This window comes from Fusarium keratoplasticum, chromosome 9 (assembly GCF_025433545.1).
Source record: "Fusarium keratoplasticum isolate Fu6.1 chromosome 9, whole genome shotgun sequence".
Classification (NCBI taxonomy): Eukaryota; Fungi; Ascomycota; class Sordariomycetes; order Hypocreales; family Nectriaceae; genus Fusarium; species Fusarium keratoplasticum.
Window position 1 is genome coordinate 1,919,361 of NC_070537.1, and position 11,868 is coordinate 1,931,228.

General features: G+C 55.3%; 4 protein-coding genes across 4 annotated transcripts; 2 read left to right on the top strand and 2 right to left on the bottom strand.

Annotated features, from left to right (window-relative positions):
- Window positions 1-3,386: 3,386 nt before the first annotated feature.
- Window positions 3,387-5,176, top strand: NCS57_01147400 (uncharacterized protein; the record flags this gene model as incomplete). Its single annotated transcript, XM_053061189.1, has 2 exons — window positions 3,387-4,626; window positions 4,881-5,176. The coding sequence occupies 2 exons, from the start codon at window positions 3,387-3,389 to the stop codon at window positions 5,174-5,176; spliced, it is 1,536 nt and encodes a 511-aa protein (XP_052909575.1).
- A 738-nt stretch (window positions 5,177-5,914) lies between these two features.
- Window positions 5,915-6,383, bottom strand: NCS57_01147500 (uncharacterized protein; the record flags this gene model as incomplete). Its single annotated transcript, XM_053061190.1, has 2 exons — window positions 6,108-6,383; window positions 5,915-6,049 (listed from the first exon to the last, which is right to left on the bottom strand). The coding sequence occupies exons 1-2, from the start codon at window positions 6,360-6,362 to the stop codon at window positions 5,915-5,917; spliced, it is 390 nt and encodes a 129-aa protein (XP_052909576.1). The 5' UTR covers window positions 6,363-6,383.
- Window positions 6,384-7,015: 632 nt separating this feature from the next.
- On the top strand, window positions 7,016-8,890 carry NCS57_01147600 (uncharacterized protein; the record flags this gene model as incomplete). Its single annotated transcript, XM_053061191.1, has 2 exons — window positions 7,016-8,017; window positions 8,066-8,890. The coding sequence occupies 2 exons, from the start codon at window positions 7,016-7,018 to the stop codon at window positions 8,888-8,890; spliced, it is 1,827 nt and encodes a 608-aa protein (XP_052909577.1).
- A 690-nt stretch (window positions 8,891-9,580) lies between these two features.
- Window positions 9,581-11,173, bottom strand: NCS57_01147700 (Formate dehydrogenase; the record flags this gene model as incomplete). Its single annotated transcript, XM_053061192.1, has 3 exons — window positions 9,581-10,627; window positions 11,054-11,101; window positions 11,171-11,173. 3 exons carry the CDS (start codon window positions 11,171-11,173, stop codon window positions 9,581-9,583), a joined length of 1,098 nt encoding a protein of 365 aa, XP_052909578.1.
- Between the last annotated feature and the right edge of the window lie 695 nt (window positions 11,174-11,868).

Below are 11,868 nucleotides of genomic sequence, written 5' to 3' on the forward strand. Positions count from 1 at the left end.
CTGAGACTTCAAGATGGAGTACGGCGACAATTGAGTTGCGGGACTAGTTGCAGTTTTTCAGCAGAGGCGGCCATGTCTCTCTTTTGGCCACCATTCGCATCATGCAGGCCAATGATTGCGCCTCGGCTCGTACAACTGCATTGGCGTGTTTGACGATTGAGAAAGTGTGTTTGGTGGCGGGCAATAGCTTATGTATTGTAGGCACAAGTTGCTTACAGACCGAAACGGACAAAGACTCCATCAAGTCTATTCTGTCAGAGAGGGGTTGGAGTTTCAGGCTGAGCCTGGGGTTGACCAAGATGGCGGCCTGCGTCAACTGCAACAGCAATTGTCACAGCAGCATTGAGTTGGCTGCAACGGCAGCACCCCGAGCTACAACCATTCTTTATGTTCTGCTCCAGAGCTGTCCGTATTGGGTGGCAGGAGAGACAAGGAGGGCAAGCCAACCTCGCACCCTCGGGACAAGAAGAAAGGTGACCAAGACCGCGTGGAGCTTATTCACGATACGACCCTAGCATCGACCGAGCCTCAAGACGCCGGACCAGCTTTTTCCTTGGGCGTGCTACGCGGCCAGTGTCATTGTTCGCTAAATCGCTCTTGTCGATGAGCCGCCAGATCCGGCGGCCGCATCATGTCTCCTTGGCATACTGAATCTGCTTCCGCTTGCACGGACACGCCGGGCGGATCCAGTGCTCCACGGGGCTCAACAGGCGGATGAACTGATGTGCAGTTGTAGCAGCAACGTGTGCACCTACACGAGCAAGAAGCACCAAATTAAGATCAACGTGAGCGGCTCTCATGGTGTTGCAAGGATTGACGGTCTTTTACCTCGGATTTTGATGGCTGGGAGGAGTTTAGGAAATGATCGCAGCCATTGGAGTGTCAGAGATCCAGACATTCAGACGCAGTTGTCGAGCTCGGCGTTGACAAAAACGTTACACCTCGTCACCTGTCATGTCATCACGCACATCTCCGCGTATCAGATAAGGCCAAGAATCACCGTTCATCCTGGTTATGGTCGGGATTGATGTTCGAGTTGGCAAAGTCGACAGTCTATATGGGTATTATGACGAGTGATGGCCAAGCTGGGCCAAATGTTGTGATTTGAAAACGTTTTCTGTTGACAGTCACCAACACATTCGTGCCGCTCAGCGAGACAAGATCAACAAATCGAAGGGGGTTGGATAACGAAAGCTGTAAAGACGACAGGTAAGACAGGGGTAGGGAACAAGGGGCTAACAACGTGGGTCAGACAGGGGCCGGGGAACGGGGCGACGGAGACCAAAGAAGGACGCTCTGGCTGGCTGGAACCAATGACTTGGGCCCGATCGCTTACTCGCTTACGCCTCCGATGCCCGACTTTTTCTGCCGATTTTCTCGTATTTCCTGCCTGGCATGAGGTGCTGGAACCTGTCGGCGTCTTCGTGTGCCTCTGGCACGGGGACTGCAACGTCGAAGGGGGCTCTGTCGGCCCAGAGGAATGCAGGCCGTCAGTCATGGAGACGATTGCTCCGTCTCGTGTCAACTGGATCGTGTGGGCTCGCTCACTCGGTCAACGTTTTCTTTTCTGGGAATACGAAGCCAAGCATCACGGCCCCGTGCCCACGCCCATGTCCGTCCGTTTGTCGTCGCACCCGCAGTGACATCACAAAGCTCCAGAAGGTCGGCGCCTGGCGTCACTCTGGGGGCGTCCGATTGAGAAGCGCCTGCTGGGCAACGAGGGCCAAGGAAGGGGTGGAAGACCCGATAGCGGTGGCAGCGTAGCGGTGCTCCCGACAAAAATAACCCTGCAACCGATTGCAGAGGCAGCAGCAGAAGCAGCGGAGCAACGCGTAATAAACGGTACGTACGCAGAGGATCATGTTACTGGTCCGTCCGCCAAGGCGGATTCCAAGATTCTCGATCTTTGCGTGGGGATAGCAACTATCGTGAGCAGCAGCGGGCGACGCCGTTGCGAGCCAGCGGTTATTGACGCCAGACAGAGGCTGAAACTTATCCCGAGTTTCCACGGGGAAGTGAGAAACAAGTCTCAGGAACTTGAATTCTCAGCCATTGCTTTTAAACAGCCGGCGCGTCAGGAACGCCAGATATCAGCGCCTTACATCGGATCAGCCAGCCAGACGGCGCCAGCGAGTGCCAGCCAGCGCCTCCTTGCTGACACCGGTTGACGCTCAAGGCGTGCTCCGGGGCTAGACTGGCCTGGTCGAGCCGCCTCTCAGCGCCTAAACCCCACTGTCACCCATCCTCCCTTCCAGTCCAGGCCAGGGCCAGGCTTGCCAGGCTCCCTGGGCACGTCGTGGAAGCTGTCTTCCAGTGGACGGAGAACGCAGCCGGTGGGACCTGACAGGCCGACAAGGGCGCTAGGTGTCTCTAGAGCCGGGGTGGCTGTTGTTAAAACTGCATGCGGTTCCCTCCATCCCGAAAAAAGAAACATGGGATTTGTATCGCCAACACCATCGACCGGCTTCCCGTGTGTGCCCTGCCCTTTCTTTGCTTTGCCACCACCCGGCAAACAGTCAGAAAGGTCGTCGTCTGCAGCTCAGCCTCCTTTGACCAGCCATAGTTTAGCTCTCGGGACTTTAGTGGACGGATCCCCACCATCCATGAGCGATCCAGCATCACGGGCTTGCATTTAACACCAAACTCTGTCCTGGGCTGTCCTGTCTTGTCTCTCTTCCGAGCCTCCCACTTGCCCACGGCTTCCAGCTCGACTCAGCTCCTCGTGTTACACCGTCGCGGACTCTCTCCACCTCGTCCTCCACCTCGTTCTCGGGCCTCCACCTACACCCGCACTCACCTCACCCCTTTGGTGCACATTTCCAAGCAGCGCCTCCATCGACTGTCTACTGTTTACCGGCTGGCGGCACGCTATTCGCTTTCCGTCGTTTTACTTCCCTCACTCTCGCATCACCAGCTTCTGCCCTGTGCCCTGTCTGTCTGCTGCTGCTCCGTGCTTCTCCTCCCTTGAGCACCCGCACCCGCACTTGCAAGACACTAGAGCCACCTCCCATTTGCTTGGCCCACGACTCTTTCATCATCGATAAAGGGAATCAGCCCCCTCTCGCCAGCTGTCGCCTGCAGATTCTTGGGTCCCTTATTTAGCTTGCCGTCTCCAGTCACCACTCACGGCCTGGCATTCGCCTCCTCAACCTCTCACCACCTGCTTCCAGCCAGTCGTTTCTCGTTCCGGCCCACGACACAAACCCAAAACCTGTCCACCCATTTTGGTCACTGCATCTTCCTGGATACTGTACCTATCCTTGGACACTAGACGTGCTTTGCATATCTGCCAAGCTTGATCTCAGCCTCCTCTCTTCCTCCTTGTGTCAACTTACAAAACTCAACCACCACCCTCACCTCAAGCCTCCTCGACACTCATCATCATCATGGCATCGCACAAGAACGACTACAACATGGAGGCCGGACTGTTGAGCACTGACAGAGAAGAGAGGATCATGTCTGACAAAGAAGCCCTACTCCAGGACTCGGAGCCTACCCAACCCCAACGACGAAGGATCTCCCCAGCCCGCAAGGTTTTGGTTGGTTTTGCCGTCTGCTGTCTGCTTGGTGTTGGACTCGGTGTTGTTGGACATGCCACCAACATGAGCATGTGCCCTGGCCATCTCCGTCATGGTCATGGTGATGCCATGGACAAGCACGGCATGAACTCTCACAGGCCTAACCTGTCCGAGTCCATTGCCTTGATGGTCAAACGCCAGAACACTCCTGGACCAAGCGACACAAACCAGGCCACCGAGCCTACCCAGGGTACTTCGGAGCAGCCCTCGGCCACCGGACCCTCTGAGCAACCTACAAAGCCCACACAGGAACCTACGCAGGAATCTACTCAGGAGCCTACGCAGGAGCCTACCCAAGAGTCAACCCAGGAGCCTACCCAGGGGCCTACTCAAGAATCTACTGAGGAGCCTACCCAAGAACCTACTTCGCAGCCCTCAGCCACCAGGGAACCAACTTCAGCCCCCTCCAACACCCAGACGAGTGAGCCCTCCTCAGCCGAGCCCGCGAGCTCAGAACCCAGTGAACCTGCCCCTGACACGTCAACAGACAATCCCACCTCTGCCCAGGACACCGCTTCCGAGGAACCCTCTGCCTCGGAGACCCAGGAACCCACCGAGTCCGAAGCCGAGACGACTGCGGCTCCTACGCGAAAGTCGACAACTGAGGAACCCAAGTCGACTGAGGAACCCGAGTCGACTGAGGATTCCGAGCCCACTGCTACCGGTACGTCTGATTCGGAGGAGGAGACTTCCAAGACTTCTCCCTCTTCTCCAAGTGCTCCAACGTCCGAGTCCTCTGCTCCTAGTGCTGCAACTGCAACCTCCACTGCTGCCAGTACGTCTGAACCGCAAACTACTCTGCCTGATGATTCTTCTTTTACTTCCCTGCCGTCTGAGACGGCTTCCTCGGGTGAGACTGCTCGTTCTACCGCCCCTGACACCACCACTGCTGTTGAGACTACTGCTTTTGATGCCACAACTGCTTCCTCTGAGTCCGCCGATGAATCAACGTCTGAGTCCGCCACTGGGTCAGCGTCTGAGTCCACCGAAGAGGCAGAGACAACATCCTCCGAGCCTCCAGAGGAAACAGAGACATCGACAACCACCGGTATGTGGGACGGACTGCCAGCATCGGGTTTCTTTGCGAAGATTCCGATGCGGATCCAAATCCCAAAACCTGCTGCGTTATTGTGTTTCGTGCCATCCTTCGACACCCTGACCACCCGAATCCACAGCCTTCGCAAGTGCGCCAGATACCCGATCATCGCTATACTGAGCTTGATGGACCACGTGCATGTTGACTCGAGACCGCGCTTAGCACTAGTACATACGTTTCATACAAGTATGCTAACATGAACGCAGACGATGACCAGGAGACTTCAGCCACTGAGAGGCCCACGACTACCCGAAGCACCATCACCGGAACCGGCACCAGGCGAACCTCGAGCGCTGTGCCCCAGACCTTCACCTCTACTCTCGAGGACGGCGGTGTCACCACCATGACTTCCACCTCTTGGGTGGAGGTTGTCCCCTCGGCCGAAGCCACCGCCAGCGGAAGCCCCGACCTCCAGAACGCCGCTCCCCGATCTTCGGCCTCGGTCGGCGGTGTCATCTCGGCGGTTGTTGGCATGCTGTTTGGCGGTCTGATGCTTCTGTAAGCCAAGCCGAATACGGCCCCGGACCACGCGACGGACGGACGAAAACACGAGGACCCCGGTGTTACGAGTTACTTTGACCAGTCACCCCAACCGGTGCCAAGTCGTTTGTCTAAACACGGCGGGGTCCACCTTATGAATTTGACGGTCTTCTTTCTACATACGGGAACAAAATGATATGGTAATAGACTGGGAGCGGAATCAGACGCTCAGGCAGATTGGACAAGGGGGTTTTTGATTAGACAAGAGCATCCACGTACGGTTGTATCTTGGAGGACTGGGATCATTAATGGCGCCTAGCATATTTGTCGACATGAGAATCGCATGTAGTAGAGTGCATAGTACATTAAGCGGGTACAAAGAGATTGGCGTTTTGTCACGCACCTCAGGGATCAAGTCTGGTATTCGTTTAAGTGAAACTGACATTTTTGCTTGGCCGGATTTTAAAATTTTACAAGATGGAGTTGGGTCGTGTCAAGGGCAGGGGTTTAGAAATAGCCTTTGGGCATGGACATCGGCTCATGGGTGACGGTCATTCCGGGCCAACGCACAGCCCAGACGGAGGCCTACAACGTCAGGGACGTCACTGGTTTTCATCCGATGTTTATGAAAGATGAAAAGGACAAGAACATGTGCATCAAAAGTTGATTGTATAAAATGAGGGTATACCAAAAACGCCTGCTCTGTGATGATGTATGTATGAATTCTTGCCCCCCCCCAATGCAGTAACCCAATGCCTCTTCAGCCTGGGCCGATTCTCGGCATGTCGTGATGCTCGCTTAGTCTGGAAAGGTAGGTGTTGAGCTCTTCGACGCGTTCCTTGTGAGTCTTGAGAAGTTCGGGTCTAGAGCCTGAAGACTCAGCGAGCTGGAGGAGCTGCGAATTGAGCATGTTAGCAAAAGTTTGATGCAGGTGGGAGAGAGAAAGAACTTACCCTCTTCTTCTTTATTTCGTCGTGGCGCTTCTCAGCCTCGGTTTTTTGCACCTCAGGCCTGTCATCTTCTTCATCGCGAGGCTCATCATCCACCTCCTTCTTCTTGTCTGGATCCGGACCCTCTCTCTTTCCGGTGTCGAGGTTTTTCTCCAGATCCGTCTTCTTGTCTCGCTTCTTTTTCTTCTTATGCACCTTGGACCCCTTGAGCTTCAAGGCGCCGCCGCCACCGACGGCGGTATAATCGTCCGAAGCCATAGCGCTGATGGTTTGAACGTTGCAGGATGCAGGTCGCTCAGGCTTGAGGTTGGGAGGGAGCCACCTTGGTTATGTAATCGGAACTGTGGCGGTGCAGTCAACTAGTGGATACGAGCGGGAACGAGTGAGCGAGCGTCAATACGCGGGTTGCAAGTTCCATAGCGTTAGGGGACCCAGCCTAAGCCAGAGCTAAGTGAGATCCTAAGACTTTGAAGCCTCTCCTATTTGGATTGTCTTTGTCTTGTTCATGCAACACGCGCGATGCCCCCTTTTGGTGCTGAATTAAATCTGACGAGCAATCATTGACGACACGAAATATTATATCCTTCCTTTTACTGATTTTTTAATCTTTACGACCAATTCACGACTCTACACGCTTCAATCAATACACCGACCGCCACAGAGACTCGAAAGTTCCTGACACCCATCAAAAACCATTCCGGACATCTACGTCACCTGGCGCCCAAAGTCTGTTTTCGTTTACGAATCCCCTCCAAGACGTCTGCGCGACCGCTATGTTTCATCGCTGCTAGCGAAAATACCGTCTGATTGCGAATACTCTTGGACGGTCGATTGAGGACCAGAGGCCGCCGAGAGACGAAGCGAAGGACGAGAGCGACAGAGAGGAGCACGACCACCACCAGCAAGTAACAATGGCGCCGTACGGGCTCCCGTCGCATACACGAGACTCGCTCGAACTCGCATCGCTCGCCAGCTCGAGCCAGGGCAACGAAGATGGCGTCTCGGAGATGTCGTCGCGACCCAGCATATCGTCGTCGCGGAGGTTGTCGCTCGAGCAGGACGACCCCCTCGACAGCGCCAACCCAGCCGGGAGGATGCACCGGTCCTACTCGGTGTCGTCCGCCTTTGACTTTGCCGCCAACATGTTCCCGCTGAGCTCGACGGCCGGCGCCGGCGGGTACGCGCCCATTGGGGCTCCCACGTCGACGGCACGGCCGAACGGTGGGTTGGGAGGAGGATCGTTGGAGAAGCACAAGACCTTGACCTACCTCAACGGGTTGTCGCTGATAGTCGGACTCATCATCGGTTCTGGTATCTTTTCGTCTCCGGGCTCGGTGAGCGCTCGAGTCGGCTCGCCGGGCGCTGCCTTGGTTGTCTGGGTCATTGCAGGTGTGCTCGCGTGGACAGGCGCCGCATCGTACGCTGAGCTTGGTGGAGCGATCCCTCTGAATGGCGGTGCCCAGGTGTATCTCGCCAAGACGTTTGGCGAGTTGTCGGGCTTCCTCTTTACATGGGTGGCCATGTTGGTGCTCAAGCCCGGCAGTGCTGCCATCATTGCCATCATCATGGGCGAGTACTTGGTGCGCGCCTTCATTGGCGCTGATGCTGAACACATCAGCCCCTGGATCAACAAGGCGGTCGCGCTCGTGGGTCTCGTTGCTGTGACGTTTCTGAACTGCGTCTCGACACGGCTCGGAACGCGCCTAAACGATATGCTCATGTTCATGAAGTTTGTCGCCCTGTTAGGTGTCACCATCACGGGTGTCGTGGTTGCCATCACGGGCAAGACACTCAAGGGCAAGTCGAACGTCGAGTGGAAGGCCCACGAGTTGTTTGACAATACGTCGACGGACATGTCTGCTTGGGCATTGGCGCTCTATGCCGGTCTCTGGGCCTATGATGGATGGGATAACGTGAGTAACAGACTGCTCTTTACAACTTCAGCGACTGACATGATATAGACAAACTATGTGGTTGGCGAGTTTCGAAACCCTACTCGAGACCTGCCCAGGGTTATCCATACCGCCATGCCACTGGTTATCCTCTGCTATGTCCTCGCCAACATGGCCTACTTCCTGGTTCTTCCCCTTGAGAGCATGGATGGCGCCAACACTGTGGCCGTCATGTTTGGTTCCCAAGTCTTTGGTTCCGTTGGCGCTCTCATCCTTGCGCTCATCGTCAGCGCCAGCTGCTTCGGTGCTCTCAACTCGTCCACATTCACCTCAAGCCGTCTTGCCTACGTTGCTGGCAAGGAAGGTTACATTCCCTCCATCTTTGGCCGTATCGGTGTCGGAAATGAAAATGAGAACAGTCTCAGCACGCAGCGCACACGAAGCTGGTTCTCACGCAAGCTGAGCCGTGCTTTCGGCGATGAAGACACGGGGTTGTTCTATACCCCTATTTACGCGCTCGTGCTGAATGCCGTCTTGACTACGGGCTATGTCATCGTCGGCGAGTTTAGCACCTTGGTCACATTCTACGGCGTAGCGGGCTACACCTTCTACTTCCTCACGGTGCTAGGTCTCATCGTGCTACGCGTGCGCGAGCCGCAGCTTGAGCGACCCTACAAGACATGGATCACAACGCCCATCATCTTTTGCTGCGTGAGCTTGTTCCTCCTCAGCCGCGCCGTCTTTGCCCAGCCGTTCCAGACCGTGGCCGTCGTCTCATTCGTCGTGGCCGGCGTGCCAGTCTACTTCTGGCGCATCCACGGCCGCGACGAGACGGTCTTGAGGAGGAGGGGACAACCCGGGGAGGAGAGAAAGTGGTGGCGATTCTGGAAATGATTTTCACGATCAAGAGAGATAGGTTTTTTCATACACGGTTAGAGAATTGGATATGGTCTTGTCATGGCATGGGAGACATAAAGGGGGGAGGTGACAGACAACGACGCTTTGATGACGACGGTTGGCTTGATGAGAGTATACCACCCACCAATTGGACGTATAAATGTAACAGTAACAACCAAGCATTATGGTAAAATGAAATAATCAACAAACAATACAGCAGGGATATGCTGGTTTTAAGTAACTTTATCACAATATCATGAGGGTGCAAATGTGCATGATAGCAGCAACAGGCTAAATAGAATAGAATGGTTGCCGGTACTCAATTTCCGCATTCCGCAGTGAGAGCCCCCAACTTTGTCAATTTGAACTTTAATACTGCTTCAACTCCGCTGGGCAAAATGTCAAGACATCCAAATATGTCAATCAATCAAACTATGTCGTATATCTTTTAATATCACTGGAGTTGTGAGACACCTTCTCAATATAAGTGCTTCTGAGTGCTCATGACACCAAGACAATGAAAGCAGACTTCACAAGCAACAGAGAAAAGAGACAGTAGTTAATTTTTACAGTTTTTTTATTATTCTGCGACGCTATCTTTTAAATCCCCGCGTCTATTATGCAGTTATGGGACTCGTAAACATCATCATGTACAGTAAATTCTTCCTTCCTCTTGTAGCGAGGCGCTTACTTCTTCTCACGCTGGCCGTAGGCCTTGGTGGCGTAGTCACCGCCGTGGACGATGAGGTCCTCGGGGCGGTAGTCGAACTTGCCAGAGAGGTAGCTCTCGATGATGGCCTTGGTGCCGTCGGCGTAGCGCTTCTGGGCGTCCAGGGAGGTACCCGACATGTGGGGGACCATGGCGTTGCCGCCGCCGAAGGGGTTCTTGGCAGTTCGGAGAACGTGGTCGGCAGGGGCGGGCTGGGGGAACCAGACATCACCACCGTAGCCGGCGAGGTGGCCAGACTTGAGGGCGGCGGCGACGTCCTCCTTGACAACGATGGCGCCACGGGCAGTGTTGATGAGGTAAGAACCCTTCTTCATCTTGGCGATGAGGTCCTTGTTGAAGAGACCCTTGGTCTTCTCGTGGAGAGGGCAGTTGATGGTGACAATGTCGCACTGAGCGAGGAGCTCCTCGAGGGTGTCGACGCGGCGGCAGCCAATCTCCTTCTCCTTCTCGGGAGACAGGGGCTGGTAGTCGTAGTAGAGAAGCTCCTTGCAGTCGAAGGGCTTGAGACGGCGGAGGACACGCTCACCAATGCGGCCGACGGCGACGGTACCGACAACCTTGCCCTCGAGGTCGTACTCCTGCTTGGCAGCAGCGGCGACATCCCACTCACCACGCTCAATCTGCTCGTGGGCGGGAACGAAGTTTCGGATGAGGACCAGGATGGTCATGAGAACGTGCTCAGCGACGGAGACGACGTTGGAGCCAGTGACCTCGGCGACGGTGATACCACCGTTGGTCTTGTTGGCGGCGTTGAGGTCGACATGGTCAGAGCCGATACCAGCAGTAACAGCGAGCTTGAGCTTCTTGGCCTTGGCCAGGCGCTCGGCGGTCAGGTAACCGGGGTGGAAGGGAGTGGTGATGATGATCTCAGCATCGACGAGCTCCTCGTCGAACTTGGAACCCTCACGGTCCTTGTCGGAGGTGGTGACGAGGGTGTGGCCCTGGTCCTCGAGCCACTTGCGGATGCCGAGCTCGTTCTCAGTGGTACCGAGAAGGCCGGGGACCTATTGCAGGCGTGTTAGTTATGGTTGAAACTCAATTGACTGAGACTGTGCAGGTTGATAAATGAGGGGGTCAGGGGCAAGACATCGAGTGCCCCAGAGGCGACTGGGGTTGCATTATGGTTACTCAATGACCATGCAGTGTATGCTGCAAGAGCCACGAGCCCACACATAATCCCACCCAGGGACAACTCTGATGTCTTACCCAGAGGCATTGCCCCGCATCTTGGGTTGAATGTGGCTGATCTTGAGTAGGGAGACGATTTCCCCGCGTTTGGGATCGGCAAGCGTGGGTGTGAGTGGGGAGGGGTTGTCGACGTGAAGGCGTTTGGAGGGGCAGAGAGCAAACGACCATCGACGAGCGGAAATCGAATGGTGAAGAGGAGGAGCTTGAGAGAGCTGGGAGAGTTGATTGAGAGCGAGACATACATCCTTGGCGTGCTGGCCACCGTCGTAGAGAACAGCAAGAACCTTGACCTGTTGGGGTTGTTAGATAGAGCTCAAAGGGATATCAAAGTGCGAATGAGGGGAGATGGGAATGCTTACCATTTTGGCGGTTGTATAAAAGTATTGGTTGTAAGTGAAGAAGGAAGAGGAAGGAAGATGGTGATGATGATGAGAGTGAGGAGGAAGAAAGAAAAACAAAATATCGAGCGTCCAACGCCAGATATTTATGCTCCAGGCGGGCACCGGAGTCTCGTTACCACGAAAAGTTACAACAACGTATGTAACGGGGAACGGGCAGCGGCATCCAGGTTGGTTTCAGTGGGATCAACAGACAATCCTCCACAGCCAAGGTTCCACGTCTCACTGCGTGTGGTGTCTGTGTGTGTGTGCACCTGTGCCGCGTGCATTCTCCTCACGCTCTCGCAGTGCCATCCGATCGAAACGAACGGAACGGATACCGTGGCCGTGTCTACTACTCCGCGAATCTCCATCAATGCCGCGAACCCCGAAGCTGTCGGTATCTGGGAGGGAGGGGGCAGTGTACCTCTCTGGCACTAATTCTCCGCCTTGAGAGGGTCAGTTCCAGTTAGCAGATTAGGCCCATGAGGCTGTATCTCTGCTCTCTCCGTGTCTCTCCTCCTCGCATGACGAGGCCCGGACGGTCACCCGCCGCATGCCGTCGTCCTATCCCGCCCACCTACGCGCGCGGCCGTGCAAAGCGGGGGCGCCGAGCAAGAGCGTGCGACCATCCCATCCATCCACTCTCGAGGGGGCTTACCGTATGAGGAAAGTATGAG